The sequence below is a fragment of the Nomascus leucogenys genome, chromosome 5 (genome assembly GCF_006542625.1).
Source record: "Nomascus leucogenys isolate Asia chromosome 5, Asia_NLE_v1, whole genome shotgun sequence".
Taxonomy (NCBI): Eukaryota; Metazoa; Chordata; class Mammalia; order Primates; family Hylobatidae; genus Nomascus; species Nomascus leucogenys.
The window spans coordinates 7,329,196-7,351,343 of record NC_044385.1 but is presented as its reverse complement, the minus strand read 5'-3'; the positions used below and the strand labels follow the sequence as shown (position 1 = coordinate 7,351,343).

At 39.7% G+C, this 22,148-nt stretch overlaps 1 protein-coding gene across 5 annotated transcripts in view; it reads right to left on the bottom strand.

The window, feature by feature from the left end:
* RGS7 (regulator of G protein signaling 7) overlaps positions 1–22,148 on the bottom strand; it is a 582,263-nt gene that overhangs the window by 86,322 nt on the left and 473,793 nt on the right. For all 5 annotated transcript variants that reach the window (XM_012506446.2, XM_030812615.1, XM_030812616.1 and 2 more), the window contains exons 7-9: positions 3,816–3,880; positions 2,537–2,613; positions 2,348–2,429 (exon numbers count right to left, since the gene is read on the bottom strand). In XM_012506446.2, the coding sequence (XP_012361900.1) occupies positions 2,348–2,429; positions 2,537–2,613; positions 3,816–3,880 (224 nt within the window). The remainder of the gene's footprint in view (positions 1–2,347; positions 2,430–2,536; positions 2,614–3,815; positions 3,881–22,148) is intronic.

Here is a 22,148-nt window from a genome sequence, read left to right as displayed (position 1 = left end):
CTATTTTCCTCCAGATAATAAGTGATGATGGCCGGGTGTGGTGGCTCACGCCTGTAATCCCAGCACTTTGGGAGGCTGAGGTGGGTGGATCACGAGGTCAGGAGATCAAAATCATCCCTGCTAACACGGTGAAACCCCGTCTCTACTAAAAATACAAAAAATTAGCCGGGCATGGTGGTGGGCACCTGTAGTCTCAGCTACTCGGGAGGCTGAGGCAGGAGAATGGTGTGAACCCGGGAGGCGGAGCTTGCAGTGAGCCAAGATTGAGCCACTGCACTCCAGCCTGGGCGACAGAGCAAGACTCCGTCTCAAAAAAAAAAAAAAACAAAAAAAAAGTTCAACAAGGGAGATGGAGCCAGTGGCTTCTGGGTGGTTTCTGCCTCCAGATCCTCCTCGGGATGACTTTCTAGTTGGAAGCCTAGTGAAGGATGTGGTGGAGGCCTCTTGGATAACACTCATATGTGCTCCTTGCTGGTGGGAGACACGAAAGACTAGCGCCTGACTTGCACTGGATAGAGGGAAAGACAACTGTGATCAGATTCTGCCTCCAACAGAGGCACATAAAGGGCTGCGGCAATGGAGCAGGGGAGTGTTTGAGGTGGGATCATGTGTCATCTCTGAGCATGAGAGTCTCAGAGCATGAAATAGATGTGGGCAGTGCAGGGGAGCTGGCATGGTGTGAGTCCTTTTGGGTTGCCAGGAGGATCCAGGCCATGGAAGCTAAACGAGGCTAGAGATGAGCCACCAGATGTCCAGGGGACAAAGTAGATAATCATAGGAACATAACGCATTGACTGGTTTCTAGAGGTTGCTTAAAACAAACAAAAAAATAAAAATCCTACTTAATGTCCTTGCAATAGCTATGCACCTGACCTCATAATCCTTTTTCTTCATGAACAATAAAACTCACACTGAATTTTCAGTAGCAAAGCCAGTTAATTCTCAATTCTAATCTTTTCAGAATTCAACAGAGAGAACAAATTCAATATAGCATTTAACAACTGCATTGCTATCTGAAGCTGAAATATGTACAAATATAAACAAACCTTTGGAGACTTTCTATTTTGGTCTGACTCTGAAGGTAGTTGAAGGGAAAATTGTAAGGTATTCTTATCAATCTTGATTCATCTTTCATGCTATGAACCTATTATTTATTCTAATAATACTTATATAAATATTATTCTCTAGCGCCTTGTCTGTATTTAAATAAATCTACAGAAGAAAACAATATAGCATCAAAATAGCAAGAAATATATGAGGTTGTATTATGGTTGCTGGTAACCACTGTTTAATTTCATCCATAAAGTTTTCTGGTATTAATTAAGGATATTCATTAAGGTTACTCTGAGGCACATAGTTTAACATTAATAAGGAAGAAAGCCAGCTAAGTTATTACATAGAGATCCAATGTCATGTCATTAAAAGTGTGAGCTGATTTGAATTTGAGCCACAGGAAATGTTAGTCTGTGAAAGTCAACAACCAAAGCAGGCTACTAATAGGTTTTAAGAAAGAAAATCAGGCTGGGCACGGTGGCTCGTGCCTGTAATCCCAGAACTTTGGGAGGCTGAGGCAGGCAGATTGCTTGAGCTGAGGAGTTCAAGACCAGCCTGGGCCCATGGTGAAACTCCGTCTCTACCAAAAATACAAAAAATTAGCCAGGCTTGGTGGCACATGCCTGTCGTCCCAGCTAGTTGGGAGGCTGAGGTGGGAGGATGGCTTGAACTGGGAGGCAGAGGTTACAGTAAGCCAAGATCACGCCACTGTACTCCAGCCTAGGCCACAGAGCCAGATCCCATAAAAAAAAAGAGAGAGGAAGAGAGAAAGAAAGAAAGAAAGAAAGAAAGAAAGAAAGAAAGAAAGAAAGAAAGAAAAAAGAAAGAAAGAAAGAGATTGGAGGGAGGGAGGGAGGGAGGAAAGGAAGGAAGGAAGGAAGGAAGGAAGGAAGGAAGGAAGGAAGGAAGGAAGGAAGGGAAAGGAAAGGAAAATCAGGGCAGGAATAACACTTTTACTATAAAGCCAGAAAAATGTAAACAATAAAACATGAAAAACTGTTTTGTTGCGGTGGTTTTTCTCTCAAATGTATACAGAAGTATCAGATACCTTCAGATAGCAACAGAGTAAGCAAGTGATATCATGGTGGGAAAATGCATGGTTTTATAAATTAAATATGATGCTATTGAGGTCTAGTCATACTACAAAAGTGGCGATCTTTTCTTAACGAATTCACCAAGATACCGTGGGGCATGCATAGGGTCACTACAGTCTTTCCCTTACTTCGGCAGGGCACCCCTCACTTTCCACAGATGGAGAAGATAGATTCAAGATGGGAGTGTGATGCTTGCTTACCACAGGCCTGTGCACATCCCAGAACGCTCTCTCTTGGCTGTCAAGGATCTTCCTTTCAATCTTGTCTCTCTTCTTGTCCACTCTGTCAACACGGTAACAATGGATAACATTTAGTGTTAACTGTAGTGCCTCTCTGGACAAAAAGGCCACAACTGGAACAAATCTTCCAAAAGACTCACAAGGACTCACTTTGCTTGTGCTTCTGCTTGCATGAAAATGAACTCCCACTTCCGGGCAAACGCTCTCTGCAGCCTGGCCAGGCTCTCCTGAAAAACATACCCCAGGTGAAGACATTCGGTGTTCATCGTCACTGCTCTCTCCTAGCTTAGTTACCACTTGTATTTGTCGAGGAAACAAATAGTTTCTAAAGCCCTAAGTGTACTGTGGTTCTCAGTGATAAGTCACGCTCCCCGAATTCAGCTCATCTTCATATTGGCAATCTTAAAGGAAGCAGAAAAACCTGTTACAAATATCAATTTTTTGAATTACTGACTTCGGAGAACAGGACTATAAATCCAATATGTATCTGCAAAATACTAAAATTACCTGGTACATAAGGAGGTGCTCCAGATGAACCCATTGGATTTTTCTGTACCCACTTTATAGAGGAACAGAACATCAGTACATTCCTACTACGCATGCAATCAGCCTATTCAGTTCCTGACAATACATGGAACACCCTGGCGGCCCACAACCTATTCCTACACAGTGCTTTGAATTCAGAAAATCTAACATAGCAACCATCTGCACAAATGACAGCAGATGACTTTTATCTGCTGATGATCACTGTCAGCAGATACAATTTTGGCAAAACCCACTCTTTCCCAGGGTAAATGGTCTTTAATCCTCAGAGTTTGGATATCTTCACTATGTAGGATGTATCTGACATTTCGACAGTTAAGTCAATTTTAGAAAATAAGATATGCTTCCCTTTTACACTTTGAGTTTATGTATTTACAGTTTTGCCATACACAATGTGAATGAAGAGAGGAAGTAAGCAAACAGGGATTCATGCGCCCACTGTGATGCCAGATCCCTAGAACTCTGACCCTTCAGATCCATGAATGAGGCTGGGCGTGGTGGCTCGTGCCTGTAATCCCAACACTTTAGGAGGCTGAGGCGGGTAGATCACCTGAGGTCAGGAGTTCAAGACCAGCCTGGCCAACATGATGAAACCCAGTCTCTACTAAAAATACAAAAATTAGCTGGGCGTGGTGGTGCTGCACGCCTATAATCCCAGCTACTCCAGAGGCTGAAGCAGGAGAATCACTTGAACCTGGGAGGCAGAGGTTGCAGTGAGCCAAGATCGCGCCACGGCACTCCAGCCTGGGTGACAAGAGTGAAACTCCATCTCAAAAAAAAGAAAAAGATCTATGAATGAAGAGTTAACAGCCTGCCCAGAAAAGACTGTGGGCCTTACTGCTGTGCATTCTATGACTATCTTTGCCAGAAGGTCCTTGGTACTTACAGCCTCATAGTCTGCAAGCTCCAGTCGTGCCTTGTTTTGCATTGTTCTCTTGCAGAGGTAAACGGCTGAAAAAAAAAAAATCAATCATTTCTTGCCTGCTTATCAACACCATGGCACTATAAGTAAAAGTACAACATTACAAATCAAGGGACTTGCACTTTTTTCCCAAGTTGTAATTTTTGATCATTTTCTTAGACAAAAAATAATTATGTAATAACATTATTACTAAAATTCAAGCATCATAGTATTTATGGTATCCTAATGAAATAAATATGCTAAGAAACTTGGTAACTTTTTTTTTCAGAGATGGTCTTACTCTGTCACCCTGGCTGAAACAAGTGTAGTGGTAAGATCCTTGTTCACTGCAGCCACACACTCCTAGGCTCAGTTGATCCTTTCACCTCAGCCTCCCGAGTAGCTGGGACTATAGGCGTGAGCCGCCAAGTCTAGCTAATTTTATCATTATTATTATTATTATTTGTAGAGAGGCTTCTCGCTTTGTTGCCCAGGCTGGTCTTGAATTCCTGGGCTCAAGTGATCCTTCCACCTCGGCCTCTCAAAGTGCTGAGATTATAGGCATGAGACATAATCATTTAAAAATTTTTATTGAATGGTCATCACAGTTTTTAGCATCTTCAACAAATAAGAGGAGAAAATAAAACCTTCTAAAAGGGTCACCAAATGAACTTAAAAATCTATATATCCAAATAAAATCATTTTGCAAAAAGGAAATTATTAATTATTGGCACATTCAACGATGTCCAGATTCTACTGTCAACTGAAACAATCTGTACATGTACACTGAAGACTTCTTGGCACCTTCTTGGCTTCATTTCACAAGAGCCAATCTTCCATTGTTCTGTCACTAGGAGAAGGGTGTAACATCTTACCTACCTTCCACAGTATTTCCATTTTCCTGGGGAGTCGATGGCCTGGGCTACCATGGAAAGCCCATCTGGGCAGTGATTTATAGGAGAAGGTGGTGACAGCAGTGTTGCAATTGAGCAAATTTCTTCAATTATTTCAGGATATTCTAGTGACTCTCCTGACAAACTCAAGGCCTTCACAGCCCTCTGGTAGAGTCCCAATAGCCAGAAAATTTTTGTCATTGTTTTTCACTAAACATGCATGATATTTGAGTCTCATGAAACTCAAGATCCATTGTATCTGTTCTAGATGCTGAGTAAATGCATTGGATGAGGACTGTCAAATATTACTTATTGTAAGGCTACCTCTGTGAGGTTGCCTTGGAAATATCACCATTGCACTACACTGTACCACCCCTAGTTTTGGATAACAACGTCCAGCTGGTACCATTAAGGAAACACACTACACAGAAAATTTGAGACCGGTGCAAACAGGAATACTATTTACTCAATTTCTGTAAGGTTTCCTGTATGAAAGTCAAGACGAAGGAGAGAGCCAACCACAGAATGATGCTGACTTTCCTACAAATGCTAAGAACCCAGTATATAGTATTAGAACACATCTTTGTACAATCTACCATAATAATTTCATTGTTCTACTAATATTAGTAATTTTTAAAAGTCAGACTTCATAAACAAAAGTGACATGATGTGTTCATTTCCTAATTCGTCATAACTGACGCTCACTCCCGAAGGATCTCTTACTATAGAGGCCACTGTGACTTGAATAAAATATCTAAAATGTTCTAAGCAGTTGTAAAAGAAATTGAAGCATAAGTGAAATACCCGAGGGTGTCTCTTCATGAGAGAAAGATCAAATCTTCTTAAATATCTAATTGAATAATTTCAGCTTTCCTGCGGAATTACCTCTAATGAAATTTCAAGCCCCAGCTATGCCCTCCATCAGTCACACCTCCTGTGTCCTCCTGCATCAGCTTCTCCTTGCTTTATTGGTTCTGCCCATCTAATCTTTCTTATTTGCAAAATCAGCTCCCTTTGGGGAAATGTTTCTCACCATTAGGTACCCTAATGCATTAAAGCAAGAGTGGGATGATTTTATTTTTTACATGACTGCTCACAAAGACATTATGTATCTTATAATACAGGTGTCCTATGATGTGATTTTTCTTTAATTCTCTAGGGAACAAAAGGAAGGTGCGGGCAGACAGTGCCAGGCATAAAATATTGGTATCACAAATATTTGTTGAATGAGTGAATTAATAAATGAACGAACAGGATATCTTCAGAAGGAGCTATTTCGAGGTCAAATCAACTTCAGTGATAAAATCTCCCTAAATGTCTACTTGATTCTTTGGTATAAAGAAAGACAGGAAGCAGGGCATGGTGGCTTATTTCTGTGGTCTTAGCTACACTTGGGAGGCTGAGGAAGGAGGATCATTTGAGACCAGTAGTTCGAGGCTGCAGTGAGCTATGATTGCACCACTGCACTCCAGACTGGGCAACAGAGCAAGACTCTGTCTCTTAAAAAAATAAAATAAGAAAGCAAGAGGCAAAAGGTACAAGTGTGAGTTAGCAGTGTAGAGAATAATCTGGTAACTGTTGAAGATACAGCAAATATGCTCTTGACTGGATAGGCCCAGACCTTATTAGTCTAGTCCAGACACAGTTGCTGTACGTTGACAGGTAGAGATAATACTTTTTATTCTTTATTAGCAGAGAGTACCAGCATTGGACAAGATGTGGATGAGGCAGAAGGTCCAAGTAGATCAAAGAGGATTCCAATTCAGGAAATTTCTCAATTCATTGAAGATTGACAAAATGAATGCACTTATGCATAGTCAAAACTACAGCTCAGGCCGGGTGCACTGGCTCATGCCTGTAATCCCAGCAGGTTGGGAGGCCAAGATGGGTGGATCACGAGGTCAGGAGTTCAAGACTAGTGTGGCCAAGATGCTGAAACCTCGTCTCTACTAAAATTACAAAAAAAATTAGCCAAGCATGGTGGCGGGTGCCTGTAGTCCCAGCTACTGGGGAAGCTGAGGCAGGAGAATCGCTTGAACCCGGGAGACAGAGGTTGCAGTGAGCCAAGATCATGCCACTGCACTCCAGCCTGGGTGACAGAGCAAGACTCCGTCTAAACAAAAACAAAAACAAACAAACAAACAAAAACTACAGCTACGGCAAGGTGCTTTTGTGCCCATCCTAATTATTTTGGCACTGAACATGCTCTGTATGGTGCTAGGCCCAGATCCAAAAGAGTGAATCTTTTATAACATAACCCTGAATATTTCCTGCTGTGACAAAATATTGAAAATATCAACCAATGATGCCATTTTGGGGGTTCTATTTAAAATATTTTCTATTATTAAAGATGTAATTTCAATACCAAGTTTAAATACATCTCCCTGCAGTAGTTTTCTGGGAGATCATCAGGAGACAATTTGGAAGACTTGGGAGGTCAAACAAGTAATTTAATAGGAGGCTATGCCACTAAGTGGGAGAGAGTTTGGGCAGGCCCGAAGTGCTACTCTGTCTAAACAAGCTGCATAGACAAGGCATAGATTTTGCCCAAATGCAACTTAGGACTTAGATGGGAAAGTCAAAGTTTCTGGATCACATCTTTGAGTAGAAATGGAATAGAAAACGAGTGCTGACGTCAGGTCTTCCCCTTTAATTTTATAAAGCTCTAGAGAAGCTAGAGCGGTCTCTTAGACAACACTGATGCCCATGACAAAGGTGTGAAGGCACATCACACAGGTCAGCGAGAAAATCACTAAGACCCCAGTATCAAAATGTGGAAAGAGTAGGAATATGTCATTCACCAAGACTAGAACTACAAAAGTCCAATAAATATTTTTAAATTACCCAACTTACAACCCAGGTAATGCAAATTAACTTACATTGTCGTGCTATTCTTTTTTTTTTTTTTCTCTTTTAATGTTTAGTTTGTGGCTAATTCTTCCCTTGTTCCTGAATTTTAAACAGTCAGGCAGTTTGTACAATATTCCTTCTCATGCTTGAGTAATTCAAAGAGTCTCAAGTTATTTGAGAGGTGATTGGGTCATGAGGATGGAACCTTCCTTAATGAGATTAGTGCTCTTATTAATAGACTCGAAGGAGCTGGTTCACCCTTCTACCATGTGGGGACACAGCAAGACGGTGCCGTCTATGAACCAGAAAGTGGGCCCTCCCCAGACATCAAATCAGTTGGCACTTTAATCCTGGACTTCTCAACCTCCAGCATCATGAGAAATAAACGTTTGCTGTTTATAAACAAAACAAAACAAAAGGGTACCAAGTTATTAATGAGAACGTTCATCTCAAGTAATGATAAAATAATCACGCAAATTGTGGGTGAGAAGTGTGAGTGGCTTCTTTCTCCCCTCCCCAACTCCCTTTTGTGACTCTCACCAAGAACCATGAACCGAGACCTCTGATCCTCCTGGGGCTGGAGTGTAAGAGAGGAAAGGGGAAGACTGACATTTTCATTACATTTTTCATTGGAATAGAACTTTATTATATTTGATGGAGATTTTGAATTTTATTGCTGAGATAAAAAATTAAATCTGGTATGTAACAAAAATAAATATGTGCTTCAGAGGAGCTTTCCTTTATTATTTTAACATTAAAATTTTTTTAAATATTTTAGTTGATAAATGAAAAATTGCATATATTTATGTTGTGCTATGTGATGTTTTTATATAGGTTATACGCTTTGCTATGACTAAATCAAGCTAATTAACATTTCCATCACTTCATTCTTACCACTTTTTGTGATGAGAACTTTGAAAATCTACTCTCAGCCGGGCGCAGTGGCTCATGCTTGTAATCCCAGCACTTTGGGAGGCCGAGGTGGGCGGATCACTTGAGCTCAGGAGCTCGAGACCAGCCTGGCCAACATGGTGAAACCCTATCTCTACTAAAAATACCAAAATTTAGCTGGGTGTCGTGGCGGGTGCCTGTAATCTCAGCTACTCGGGAGGCTGAGGCAGGAGAATTGCTTGAACCCGGGAGGCGGGGGTTGCAGTGAGCCGAGATCCCACCATTGCACTCCAGCCTGGGTGACAAGAGTGAAACTCTGTCTCAAAAAAACAAAAAACAAAAAACAAACAAAAAAAACCTACTCTCTTGGCAATTTTCAAGAATTAATGGTAACTATCATCATCCCATTACACAACAGTCTTCCAGAACTTAGTCCTCTAACTGAAACTTTGCACCCTTTAACCAATATCTGCCCCCACCGCCCCCAGCCCTTGGTAATGACCATTCTACTCTCTGCTTCTATGAGATAAACTTGTTTCAGATTCCACACGAGTGACATCATGCAGTACTTGTCTATCAGTGCCTGACTTATTTCACTTAACATAATGTCCTCCAGGGGCATCATGTTGCTGCAAATACAGGATTTTTTGTATTTTTAAAGGCTGAGTAGTATTTCATTGTGTATCTATCCCACATTTTCTTTATCCATTCGCCTGTTGCTAGACACTGAGGTTGATTCCATATCTTGGCTATTGTGAATAATGTTGTAATGAACATGGAAGTTCAGGTATCACTTCAAAATACTGATTTTATTTTCTTTGGGTAGATCCCCAGAATTGGAATTGCTGGATCCTATGGTAGTTCTAGGTTCATTATTTGAGGAACTTCTGTACAGTTTTCCATAATGGCCGTACTAATTTACATTCCCACCAGCAACAGTGTATCAGGTTCTCTTTTCTCCACATTCTCCCCAACGCTTGTTACCTTTCATCTTTTAGATCAAAGCCATTCTTACAAGTGTGAGGCAATATCTCACTGTGGTTCTGATTTGCATTTCCCCGATGATTAGTGACGGGGACCACCTTTTCATATACCTGTTGGCCATTTGTAGGTCTTCTTTTGAAAAATGTCTATTTAGGTTTTTTGCTCATTATTTAATTGACTTAATCATCTTCCTGCTTCACTGATACCACCACGGTGATCTAGCTTGCCACTCTCTAGGCTTGGCAAAAGTTTAAAGCTCCTTATGATTTTTATGGTATCTTTAGCCTCTCTCTATGATGCTGTTTGCCCCTCCAGTCTGCCATGTAGGACAGGACTGTCTCACACAGGGTTTAGATGATGCCTAAGAGAAACATTCACACATTTTATTTTCTCCCTTAAAAGAAGGCTGCAGAACAGAGCCACCTCCCTTTCAACTCTTCCACCCATAGCTAGACAGCCCCCCTCTTGCCCTTCAGAATCCCTTGGCCTACAAGTCTGCGGCCTGTTGTGTTCCCAGGGGTGCGGGACTCTCATCAAGCACTCTCAGCAGCCCCTTGAAGTTTCTTATCAGGAGTGAGATAAGGGGCAGTCACCCCTGGCTCCATCCACTCAGGGCTGGTGGAAGCAGTGGCTCCCAACATCCTATGGATTACAGAATCGGTCTTCAAGACAATGCCTTGCCCTTAGACCCTTGATGTGAACAGAAAGCAATTACTGGGATCATGTATGTCAGTGGAACACAGACAGCCCTTTTACACCTGATCTTGACCCACTTAACACTTTGGCTGGGTTTCCATGTTAACATCCTATTACAGAAACCATTTTCCACTCAGCAAAACAGCAGAGAGTTTAAAGGGGAATAATCCATTCTGGCAAAAGAAGAATGAAAGAGAGCTGCTGGTGGGCAAATAAACAGGGAAAAGTCTCCTTGGAAAGGATGTGAGAGTGAGTAATAAAGTCTTAAAACATTCATGGCCATAGGCTGGGTGTAGTGGCTCACAGCTGTAATCCTATCATTTTGGGAGCTGAGGCAGGCAGATTGCTTGAGCTCAGGAGTTTAAGACCAGCCTGGGTAACATGGTGAAACCCAGTCTCTACTAAAATACAAAAAATTAGCTGGGCTTGGTGGTGCACACCTGGAATCCCAGCTCCTTGGGAGGCTGAAACAGGAGAATTGCTTAAACCCAGGAGGCAGAGGTTGCAGTGAGCTGAGATCAGGCCACTGCACTCCAGCCTGGGCAACAGTTGAATGAGACTTTGTTTCCAAAAAACCCCCAAAAAATTCATGGCCATAATTCTAGGACTTGCTTTTCTAGGAATATTACCCAAGGGAATAACAGGAAAGCTAGAGGGCTAAGAATCCACTGTATTAAATACGGAAACACAAAGGAAATTGCAAGAAAATCATGAATATCTGTTCAACAAGATACTAGATCATCATTCAAAATGATGTGTACAAATTGTTCTACCTAAAAAGCTGAAATAACTTGATTTGTAAAACCCTTAATTCCTCCTTATTGTAAAAGTCCAGCAAAATATACAAAGTAAAATATACACAGTAAATATATATGTATAAAGTATTTATATATTTATATATGTAAAGTATTTATATAAATATATAAAGTAAAATACATACAGAAAAAATATATAAAGTAAAAAATCATTATAATACCATTTCTGTCATTATTTGGTATATAGTCTTGATTTTTTCTTTTATATATACATCTGCTAATACACATGAATATCTACTCATATACAAAATCTATATGCATATATTTATTTTAAGTGTGCTCAGAACTGTACCACACATGCTGTATTATGAACTTTTTTCTTTAATAGTCTGTTGTGGCTAACTTTTCATATCAATAAGTGCTGGTCTATAATACTTTTAAAAAAATTATTTCATGGTAATCCAGTGCTGAGATGTAACGTAATTTATTTAAATGAGTTCTTATTATTGGACATTTGGGTGATAGCTACCATTTTGCTATTATATGCTAACAGTTGTGTGAACATATACACATGTATGTATATGTGTCTTTATGTACATATCTTTATTTGTTTTTGAAATTGCCAGTTTCCTGAAAGGGTTATTGCTGAGTCAGGGCCCATGCACCTTTCAAGACTTGTGATCTTTATAACCAAATTTCAGAAAGTTTAGACATGAGCGTATCTTATCTCCTATTCACCTTCCACCCTGCCTGGGCCTCACACCAGATGTCCCCTATGTCTTCTCTCCTTTCCGTCTCTGGAGAGCCCTACCCCAGAGCTGAACTGAATTCTCTCCAGAATACCTTCCCCCTTCTCCACCCAGCCCCTTTCCCAGTTTTTCTCCACACAACTTTTCATCTCCTAATGTACAACTTACGCATTCATTTATGTAGTTAACTTCTCAGTTTTTCTCCCCTTATTCTTCTTCCCTCCACCGACCCACCAGAATGTCACCTCCACCAGGGCAGAGGTTTGCCTATTCTGTTTACCAATCAGTCCGCATGGCTAGAAGAGCACCTGGCACATAGTGATGCTCAAAACATAGTTGGGGAGTGAAAATATTTGCCTACTGGTCATTCGAGGTTTTGTGTTTTCTTTTCTTTTTTCTTTCTTTTTTTTTTTGCTTTGGTGAATTAACTAATTAACTATAATTTGCTGATTTTTCTATTGGGATATTTAACATTTTTAAATTAGACTTAAGGCCCATTAGTACATTAGAGATAAAAACTAATGTTAGGTATATATGAGGAAATATGTTTTTTCCCCAGGTTTTGGGGGAAAAGTTTACTAAACAATGCAGACAACATTCAGCATACTTAAGAGAATATTGATTTGGTGTATACACACACACACACACACACACACAGAGGATCAACAGTACATAGTCTGCAATCTGCTTTTTTTCACTTAAAATAACATTACTGAGATTTACCCAGGCTGTTTTCAATAGATGTAGTTCATTTCCCTTAACTGCTGTAGTTTATCTTATGAATGTAGCTCATATTGATTAATCATATCCCTATTACTAAATACACACTTTTTTTTCTTTTTCTTTTTTCCTTTTTCTATTACAAAGAATGATCCAGTGAAAGTTTCTCTAAGCATATATTCCTAGAAATGCTATCAACGGGTTGTGGCGATAGGCACAGTTTGAATTTTGTGACACTGCCAAAATTGTCCCATAATACTTGTCCAGTAATGTACAAATATTCCTACCTTCATTCCAGACTTGAATTTTTGCCAATCTGGCTTGAGAGAGGTGCGTTAAAGTCTAACCCTTTCAGTAGATTTCTGTGTCCGTTTTCTTGTATCTCCAACAGTTTTCATATCACACATTTTAATTTCAAAAATGTCTACGAATAGATTGTCCCCTTCACTAATGTGGCTCAATTTAATACTTTTTACCTTGGATTATTTTTTACTTGACCAATATTGCAAGTTCAAATTTTATTTTCTACATGTATTTGCCTGGTATATCTTTGCCTCACCATTTATTTTAAATAAGTCAGTGTGTTTTACTTCTCTTTCCTCTGGAAAGATATTTGTAGATTTTATTTAGGATCTAATCTAAAGACACTTGTTCTTTTTACAGATGAATTTAAAAATCCCCACTCATTTTTGAAAGTTGTTTGTATTCCTTTTCTCAAGTCTTCATCACTCGCCCTCTTTCTGATGGTATTTCTTTTGGTTTCTACCTTTTGTTAGATGGAGTGAGTTTTCTTTAATTCCTACTTTTATAACTGGAAAGTGACAAAATTTGTTACCATTCCATTAGTGGCCATTCTCATATCTTTGTACAAATGCTTAAATATGTATTTCTTGAATTTTAATCTCAGAAATTGTACACTGCTTATTATTGCTTCCCTCCATAAATGATGGAGAAATTAGCATATCTTCACTCCCTCCAGTCTTTCCAACTTTTTTAATTACTAGAATTTATCATAAACTCTGTCATAGTTTTAAAAAATAATTATAGCATTCACATTCCATTCAGAAAATATTTTTATCACAATTATTTAGATTCTGCAGGGCATGCAGAGAAAGCTGGTGTCTTGGAAAATTAAGGCTGAAAATTTTGTCTTGGAACAGTGGTTTTTTAAAAAAGTCCACATTTGCTGAAATTATTTTATCAAATCTCAGATGCTCCAAAATTGGGCACTTCCTATCTTATTTTATTATTTTATTTGAGACAGGGCATCCCTCTGTCACCCAGACTGGAGTGCAGTGGTACAACCATTGTTCACTGCAGCCTTGACCTCCTGGGCTTAAGTAATCCTCCTGCCTCAGCCTCCTAAATAGCTGAGACTCACAGGCACATGCCACAATGCCTGGCTAATTTTAAAACTTTTTTTGTAGAGATGGGGACTCCCCATATTGCCCAGGCTGATCTTGAACTCCTGGGCTCGAGCAGTTCTCCTGCTCTGGCCTCCCAAAGTGCTGGGATTACAGGTGTGGGCCATCGCTCCTGGCCCTACTTTAAGTTACTCTTATTTCTGGTCTTTGGAGTTTGCTTGCTCATTTATAAGTGAGGCTGCTACACTGGTGAAGTTGAAATAGAGACTAATGCTATTAATCTTGGGTTTCCCATTACAGCTGTTGACCAGCCACTGCAACAATCCTACCTACAAAGCCACTGCATTGCTCTCCTCCCAGTATTTCCCCTTCACCCTCGAGCTTGCTCCCCAATGTCTGAGAGAGCCTGTGCTGCTCTATAAACTGAGGTCACGGACAAAGCTTTCTCCTCTGGTGCCACGCTCATGCCTAAGAAATCTTGCTCCAAGATGGGGAAAGCCTTTCTGCACCCCGAGGACCCACTTATTTCCAGCCCTCATGCATCAATATGGGGAATTCCTACCGGGGTTGGTCAGAATTCCATCCAATGCTAATTTCTCGAGAAAGTCTGACACCACCATGTCCCTTCCATTTGGCTAAATTTTACTGATTCCAGAAAAATGTTAATTTTTCAAATGAGTAGTGTGTGGTACCATTCTAATTTCCACTCTGTTCTAATAATTCCTTTTCCTCTGGTTTTGCTTTTTTTATATACTTTGCAGGAAGAGAGAGGGAAAAATTTTGGTAAACTTCTGGAAAGTAAGGTGTATACTTAGTCAATTGTTACTTGTAACATCAACCCCAAGACTCAAATATATTTTGTAATTATATTTATGCTGAAGAGACATATATTTAGAACCACAGTGATTTTTGGATTAAAAAAACACATACTACAATTATTCTTATTTTCACACTAAAGAAAAAGATAATTATGTTCTTTAAAAACAGGGTTTTCATGGAACATGATGCAGCCATAAAAAGGGATGAGTTAATGTCCTTTGTAGGGACATGGATGAAGCTGGAAATCATCATTCTGCGCAAACTATCGCAAGGTCAGAAAACCAAACACTGCATGTTCTCACTCATAGGTGGGAATTGAACAATGAGAACACTTGGACATAGGGAGGGGAACATCACACACGGGGGCCTGTTGTGGGGTGGGGGGCTAGGGAAGGGATAGTATTAGGAGATATACCTAATGTAAATGACGAGTTAATGGGTGCAGCAAACCAACATGGCACATGTATACATATGAAACAAAGCTGCACATTGTGCACATGTACCCTAGAACTTAAAGTATAATAATAAAAAAAAACAGGGTTTTCAAAATAATTATTCAAATAAAGGTATTTTAAATTTAATGTTAATCGAGTACTTTAAAATCTAGCATTCATTTAAAGATTTAGACATTAGCAACGCACTTATAAGAATGAAAAGTTAAAGAATAATTTGGAGAATTTTATTTTTAAAATTTATGACTCAACAGCAACTGAAACATTTATTAAGTGCAAGGGAAATTGAATCTTAATAAAAACAACTAGAGATAATATTATAAAAATCGTTTTTAATTATTTAATTTTCTGATATATAGTAATAATAAAGACTGGGTTGTCATAAAGTAAGAGTAAGAGTTAACTACTATATGGGATCATATACCTTGATAAAAGAAGATTTACTAGGATGAGAAAGGTGTACTATGAACATTGAATACCTGGACTATAAAAATCTTTTTTTTTTTTTTTTTTTTTTTTTTGAGAGAGAGTCTTGCTCTGTCACCCAGGCTGGAGTGTTGTAGCGGCATCTCGCCTCACTGTTATCTCCACCTCCCTGGTTCAAGCGGTTCTCCAGCCTCAGCCTCCCGAGTAGCTGGAATTACAGGCATGCATAGCCATTCCCGGCTAACTTTTGTGTTTTTAGTAGAGATAGGGTTTCGCCATGTTGGCCAGGCTGGTCTCGAACCCCTGAGCACGAGTGATCCACCCGCCTTGGCCTCCCAAACTGCTGGGATTACAAGCATGAGCCACCGCGCCCGGCCTGTGCAAATCTTTAAATACCCTCCTGGGAGGTGGTATCCTTAAGGAGAAAGAATTCCTTTAGGACAGTTCTGGAATAATGGCCAGGAACTATTAATATGAAAAGAATTAGACCTGTGAATTTCTGTTTCTCCTGAAGGAAAGGGAAATGTCATTGAATGATTCTACCATGAGCCTGCTTATGATTCTGCTGTCATAAGGTGGTTACATGTATTATCCAGAGCCTTAAATTAACAATCCAAGAAAGAAGCTACTGTCCTGTTTATTTAATTGATGGTAATGATGAAACCCAGAGAGCCAAGTTCTCTCTCGGGGCCACATAGTAAGTCGGCAAGTCGGGGGTTCTTGGGTCTCAGCGATCACAAAACAGATACGACACACAAAACGTGAAGGCAGTGGCAATGAAGGAGACAATTCCACCCTGGCTCTCAGTGCTGAAAAGGGAGAAATATCCTTCTGTTCTTTGAAGCGTCCATTTTTCTTGGGGTCCATTTTTCTTCATTTCTGAGAATATGGCTTCTCCTTGTAAGAACTGTTATTGTCATTCTAAAGGTTTACTGATTGAATTGAGCTCTCTGTGCATTCATCCCTAAACTACATTACAGATTGTATGTTACCCTTACTCCCACTGCGGAAGTTGCTGAAGAAACAAAATAGAGCCATTTCATTTACCTTTTCATTGTAAATATAACAATGTCACTGTAACAAATCTGAAAGGCGTGGCTGCTTTTCTCACGTTAGTGCGTTTTGGCAACTTGCAGTTCCTTAAGGTGTGGCAGATACTTCCTTCTTACCAAATGTACTTCCTTTATCTCCTTTAACCTCACATTAAATCCTCATTATTTGCTGATACCCTGTTTGGAAATTGCCAGCTTACTAAAATTTATTTGTAGCCCTCAAATCAATAAATCACGGAGCTTTCACAGTTATTCACGGCCATTAACAGAGTGGCAAATTCTCAAGTCACCTGACAGTCACAGGACCAGCTGATGTCGACCAAGGCAATGCTCCGCCTCCTGTTCCAGCTCTCATACTGCAAACAAGTCCTTTTTGTGGGACATGTAGTGCCACATTTTTTGCATTTATGCTTTTGGTTGATAATAGTGCTATTTAAAATGGCCCCTGGGCATGGTGGCTCATGCCCGTAATCCCAGCACTTTGGGAGGCCGAGGCGGGTGGATCACCTGAGGTCAGGAGTTCAAGACCAGCCTGGCCAACATGGTGAAACCCCGTCTCTACTAAACATACAAAAATTAGCTGGGCGTGGTAGCAGGTGCCTGTAATCCCAGCTACTCGGGAGGCTGAGGCAGGAGAATCACTTGAACCTGGGAGGCAGAGGTTGTAGTGAGCCGAGATCGTGCCATTGCACTCCAGCCTGGGCGACAAGAGCAAAACTCTGTCTCAAAAAAAAAAAAAAAAAGGCCCCGAGAGTAGTACTGAAGTGCTGTCTAGTGTTTCTTAATCAGGGAAGGCTGTGGTGTGACTTACAGAAAAATTGTGTTAGATAAGCTTCATTCAGGCATGAGTTATAGTGCTGTTGCCTGTGAGCTCAGTATTAATGAATTAACAATATATATTAAATAAGACGTCTTTAAACAGAAACACATATGCATGAAGATTGTGTGTTGATCCACTGACAAAAAAATGTGACCGGGGCTTGCAGGAAACTTATCCTGTATTTCCCCCAGGATCAATGATTCAGTATTCCCTAATTCAGTGTTCAAGGCAACTTTATAAAACACTGCTACTCTGGATAAGAAGAATCAAATATGCGTTTGTGTCTTATTCCCTCTGTTGGAGAACACTGATGAATGTTTTTGTATACTGCAGGGCTACAGTAACCAAAACAGCATGGTATTGGTTGTTTTTGTACAGGCACATAGAGCAATGGAACAGAATAGAGAGCCCAGAAATAAGGGAACATTCCTACAACCATCTGATCTTCGACAAAGCTGACAAAAACAAGCAATGGGGAAAAGATTCCCTATTCAATAAATGGTGTGGGATAACTGGCTAGCCATATGCAGAAGGTTGAAGCTAGACCCCTTCTTTACACCATATACAAAAATCAACTTAACATGGATTAAAGACTTAAATGTCAAACGCAAAACTATAAACTCTGGAAGACAACCTAGGCAATACCATCCTGGACATAGGAATGGGCAAAGATTTTATGACAAAGACACCAAAAGCAACTGCAACAAAAGCGAAAATTGACAAATAGTATCTAATTAAACTTAAGAGCTTCTGCATAGCAGAAGAAATTACCAACAAAGACACAACCTATAGAATAGGAGAAAATATTTGCAAACTATGCATCTGACAAAGGTCTACTATTCAGCATCTATAAGGAACTAAATTTACAAGAGCAAAACAAACAACCCCATTAAAAGTGGGCAAAGGACATGAACAGACACTTTTCAAAAGAAGACATACATGTGGCCAACAATCATATGAAAAAAAGGCTCAATATCACTAATCATTAGAGGAATGCAAATCAAAACCACAACGAGATACCATCTCACACCATTCAGAATGGCTATTACTAAAAAGTCAAAAAACAACAGATGCTGGCGAGGTTGCAGAGAAAAGAGAACACTTGCACACTGTTGGTGGGAGTGTAAATTGTTCAACCATCGTGGAAAGCAGTATGGCAATTTCTCAAAGAGCTAAAAACAGAACTACCATTTGACCCAGCAATCCCATTACTGGGATTATACTGAGAGGAACAGAAATCATTCTCACATAAAGACACATGCGAATGTTCACTGCGGCACTATTCACAGTAGCAAAGACATGGAATCAGCCTAAATACACATCAATGACAGATTGTATAAAGAAAATGTGGAGCGGCTACATCATGGAATACGATGCAGCCATGAAAAAGAATGAGATCATGTCTTTTGAGGGAACATGGATGGAGCTGAAGGCCATTATCCAGGAACAGAAAACCAAATACCACATGTTCTCATTTATAAGTGAGAGCTAAATGATGAGAACTCATGGACACAAATAAGGGAACAACAGACACTGGGGTCTACTTGAGGGTGGAGGGTGGGAGGAGGAAAAGGAGCAGAAAAACATAAGTATTGGGTACCAGGCTTAATACCTGGGTAATGAAATAATCTGTACACCAAACCCCTGTGACATGAGTTTATCTGTATAACAAACCTGCGCACATACTCCCAAACCTAAGATAAAAGTTTTAAAAAAGGATGTTTTCTGTAACAATAACACATACAAAACTCTCATATTCTATAATAACTCCTAACTTCATTCTTTCATAGGTAACATTATTTGCTTACAGTATTTATTTTTAAACCAATGCTTTATATTATTTTGCTCACAGTATTATTTTTAAACCAATGCAATATCTATTTTTAAAAATGTAATAGAGTAAGAAATACCATACTTTAACTATTATGATAATTATAATTCTGAGCCACTGTTCCAAGCAAAATGGTTAAAATATTTCCATGTAAATGTTCATGTAATACTTTCATGTAAATCTCACATAATACTAGGTCAAGGGTTCTTAATTTCTCTGTCTCTTATTTAAACGTATCAACCAAAGTGACAGGTTCTGAGAGTTTGCACCTTTTTAAAGTACCACAATAATCCATCCAGAGGAACATGACACCCAACGGATAAGCCCAGCGGAGCTGTGCGACTTTCAAAGGAAAGTTCTGTCATTCAAATCTGTGTTCATTGAATCTGGACCAAAAGAATCATGGTTGAATTATCTGTTGAATATTTTGGCAAATGAGACACTAAAATAACTGTATCCAACCCTATGGCATCTCGCTTAATAAAATAACTGTCTATAAAAATGTAAACCCCAAATGATCTGCAAATGCACATTTCATTGAATATCTGAACCTGTTTCCACTGGATTCTTTCCCATTCCCACTCCTCACCACTCTCTCTCTTTTTCTTCTTTCTCAAATAAAAAGAGAGAGACATAAGCAGAGTGTTAAAAATAAAGGATGATCTAACCAATACAAGACTGAGAGTCCCAAACTGCTGGCTAAATTACTCAGGACATTAGAGTCAGACTATGCCTAGAATAGAAAAAGGGTAATTTTCAATCTTTTTCTCCCCAAAATGCCCAGCAACATGGGGAAGAAAATAGTGATCACTTGCTTAATTGTCTGATCCTCTGATCACTAACGTGGAAAGACACATTCACAGATATTCTAGAACATGCCATGTGGTGTAGTAGAAGGAACAATGGCCCCTGAGTTTGAAGACCTTGGGTTCTGGCCTTCCTGTTAACTGTGATATTGGATGAGTCTCTTGACCATCCCGATTTGCTCACCTGTGTAATGAGAATAAAGATACCCGGTGTGTCTATTCCATAGGACTGAGGTAAGAATTCCTGGAGATGATGTGTTGGAGAGTTCTATGTTAACTACAGAGGGAAAGTAATGTATGGAATTACTAGATATATTGTACTTTTAGGTCACTGCATAAGTTTCTACTCAAAAGAAAATTATAGCAAGTTCTTTTATAAATGAAATATCCTTTTGAACATCATTTTGAGTATATAGTTTTTTGTTGTTGTCTTTTTGGTTTTTTTGAGACGGAGTCTCGCTCTTTTGCCCAGGCCGGAGTGCAGTGGCGCCATCTCGGCTCACTGCAAGCTCCGCCTCCTGGGTTCACGCCATTCTCCTGCCTCAGACTCCCGAGTAGCTGGGACTACAGGCGCTTGCCACCACATCTGGATAAATTTTTGTATTTTTAGTAGAGATGGGGTTTCACCGTGTTAGCCAGGATGGTCTCGATCTCCTGACCTCGTGATCCACCTGCCTCAGCCTCCCAAAGTGCTGGGATTACAGGTGTGAGAGTATATAGTTTTATATAGAGTTATTTTTTAAGTGAGATACCACAGGGTTGGACCTAGAGTTATTTTAGTGTCTCATTTGTCAAGTGTCTCTTCCTTGTAGAACTGCAATAAATTTGCACTGCCAAGATTTGTAAACAATATCGATTAATTACATGTGTCTGTTGCATCTTGAATATATTGCCCAATGATTTTTAAATATTTTTTAAAAATTATCTCAAAATATACTTCAATTTAAAACATGTAACTAGTTTTATTAAGTGGATACCTCAGTGTCACTAAATAATTCTATTGTTAATTTCCTATTTAATTATTAATTCTTTCTGTTCCCTCATTCCTTTTATTTGTATTATGACTTATCTTGCTACCCAAACGTTGCATACAATTAATCAACTGATCACTATTTTCTATCGGTAGCTTCCCCATTTTGCTGGGCCACTTGGGGATACAAAGATTGAAAACTACTCTTTTTCTATTACGTACTTATTCAACAAACATGCACTGGGTGCTTACTATATTGGTGATGGGATTGGGAGTATAGACAAAGCTTCTATCCTCAATGAGGTTACATTATAGAGAAATACTAAGCAAAAAATATCTTGGACAGGGCAGAAAAGACAGCACTTCCAGTTGCACCTGCACAGGTGATGTCCCTCAAGAATGCAGTTCCTGGAGCTGGGACCACGTTAATTCTTCTGTCTACCTGCAGAGGGCGCCATTGCACCAGGTACTTTTTCAGTCTCACCTGGTAAAACTAGAAGATGGCAGCTTTACAAAGAATTTTAAGAATCCTAAAACGGTAAAGGGGTCTTATGTGGGCTAATTGCATGAGGTGCTGAACTTAAGTATCTTCAATTGCTGGAGAAAAGTAGAAATTCTGCGTTTAAGGGGAGAAAATAGAAGAAGGAGGAAAAGTGAGACAGGTATGTGTGGATACTGGATGTATTCCTTTGTTTCACCTTGTGCCCAGCTTTTCCTAAGGCCTGGAGACCTGGCGATGAACGCAGTCGGCTATCATTGCTCTCAGAGGGCTTACTTTGTACTGGTCTGTGGTGTGACAATGTAGAATAATATGAATAAAGTAATAACAATGTCCAAAATTTATTGAATGCCTTCCATGAGCCAATAACTATTCAAGAATTTCACATACATTATCTTGTTTAAACTGCACAGCCGCGCGTTGAGAAGAGGTGGTATCAACTTTCCCATTTTGCTGATGAGGCAATTTAGGCAGGATGAGAGGACGAGATTGAGTACTTTCTTGGTGGAGGCGACAGTCAAAGCCAGGCATTAGATCAGAATTGACTCAGTTAACCACTAGGCTGTGTGTGTGACAGCTGGAGGTTAGGGAAAGGGGAGGCAGAGAGAGGGAGGCAGCGGGTGCAAAGGGCAGAGCTACTTCAGATTTTATGATGGTCAAAGGCCTCAATGAAGAAAGAGGTAACATTTGTTTTTGTTTTGTTTTGTTTTGTTTTTGAGATGGAGTCCCACTCTATTGCCC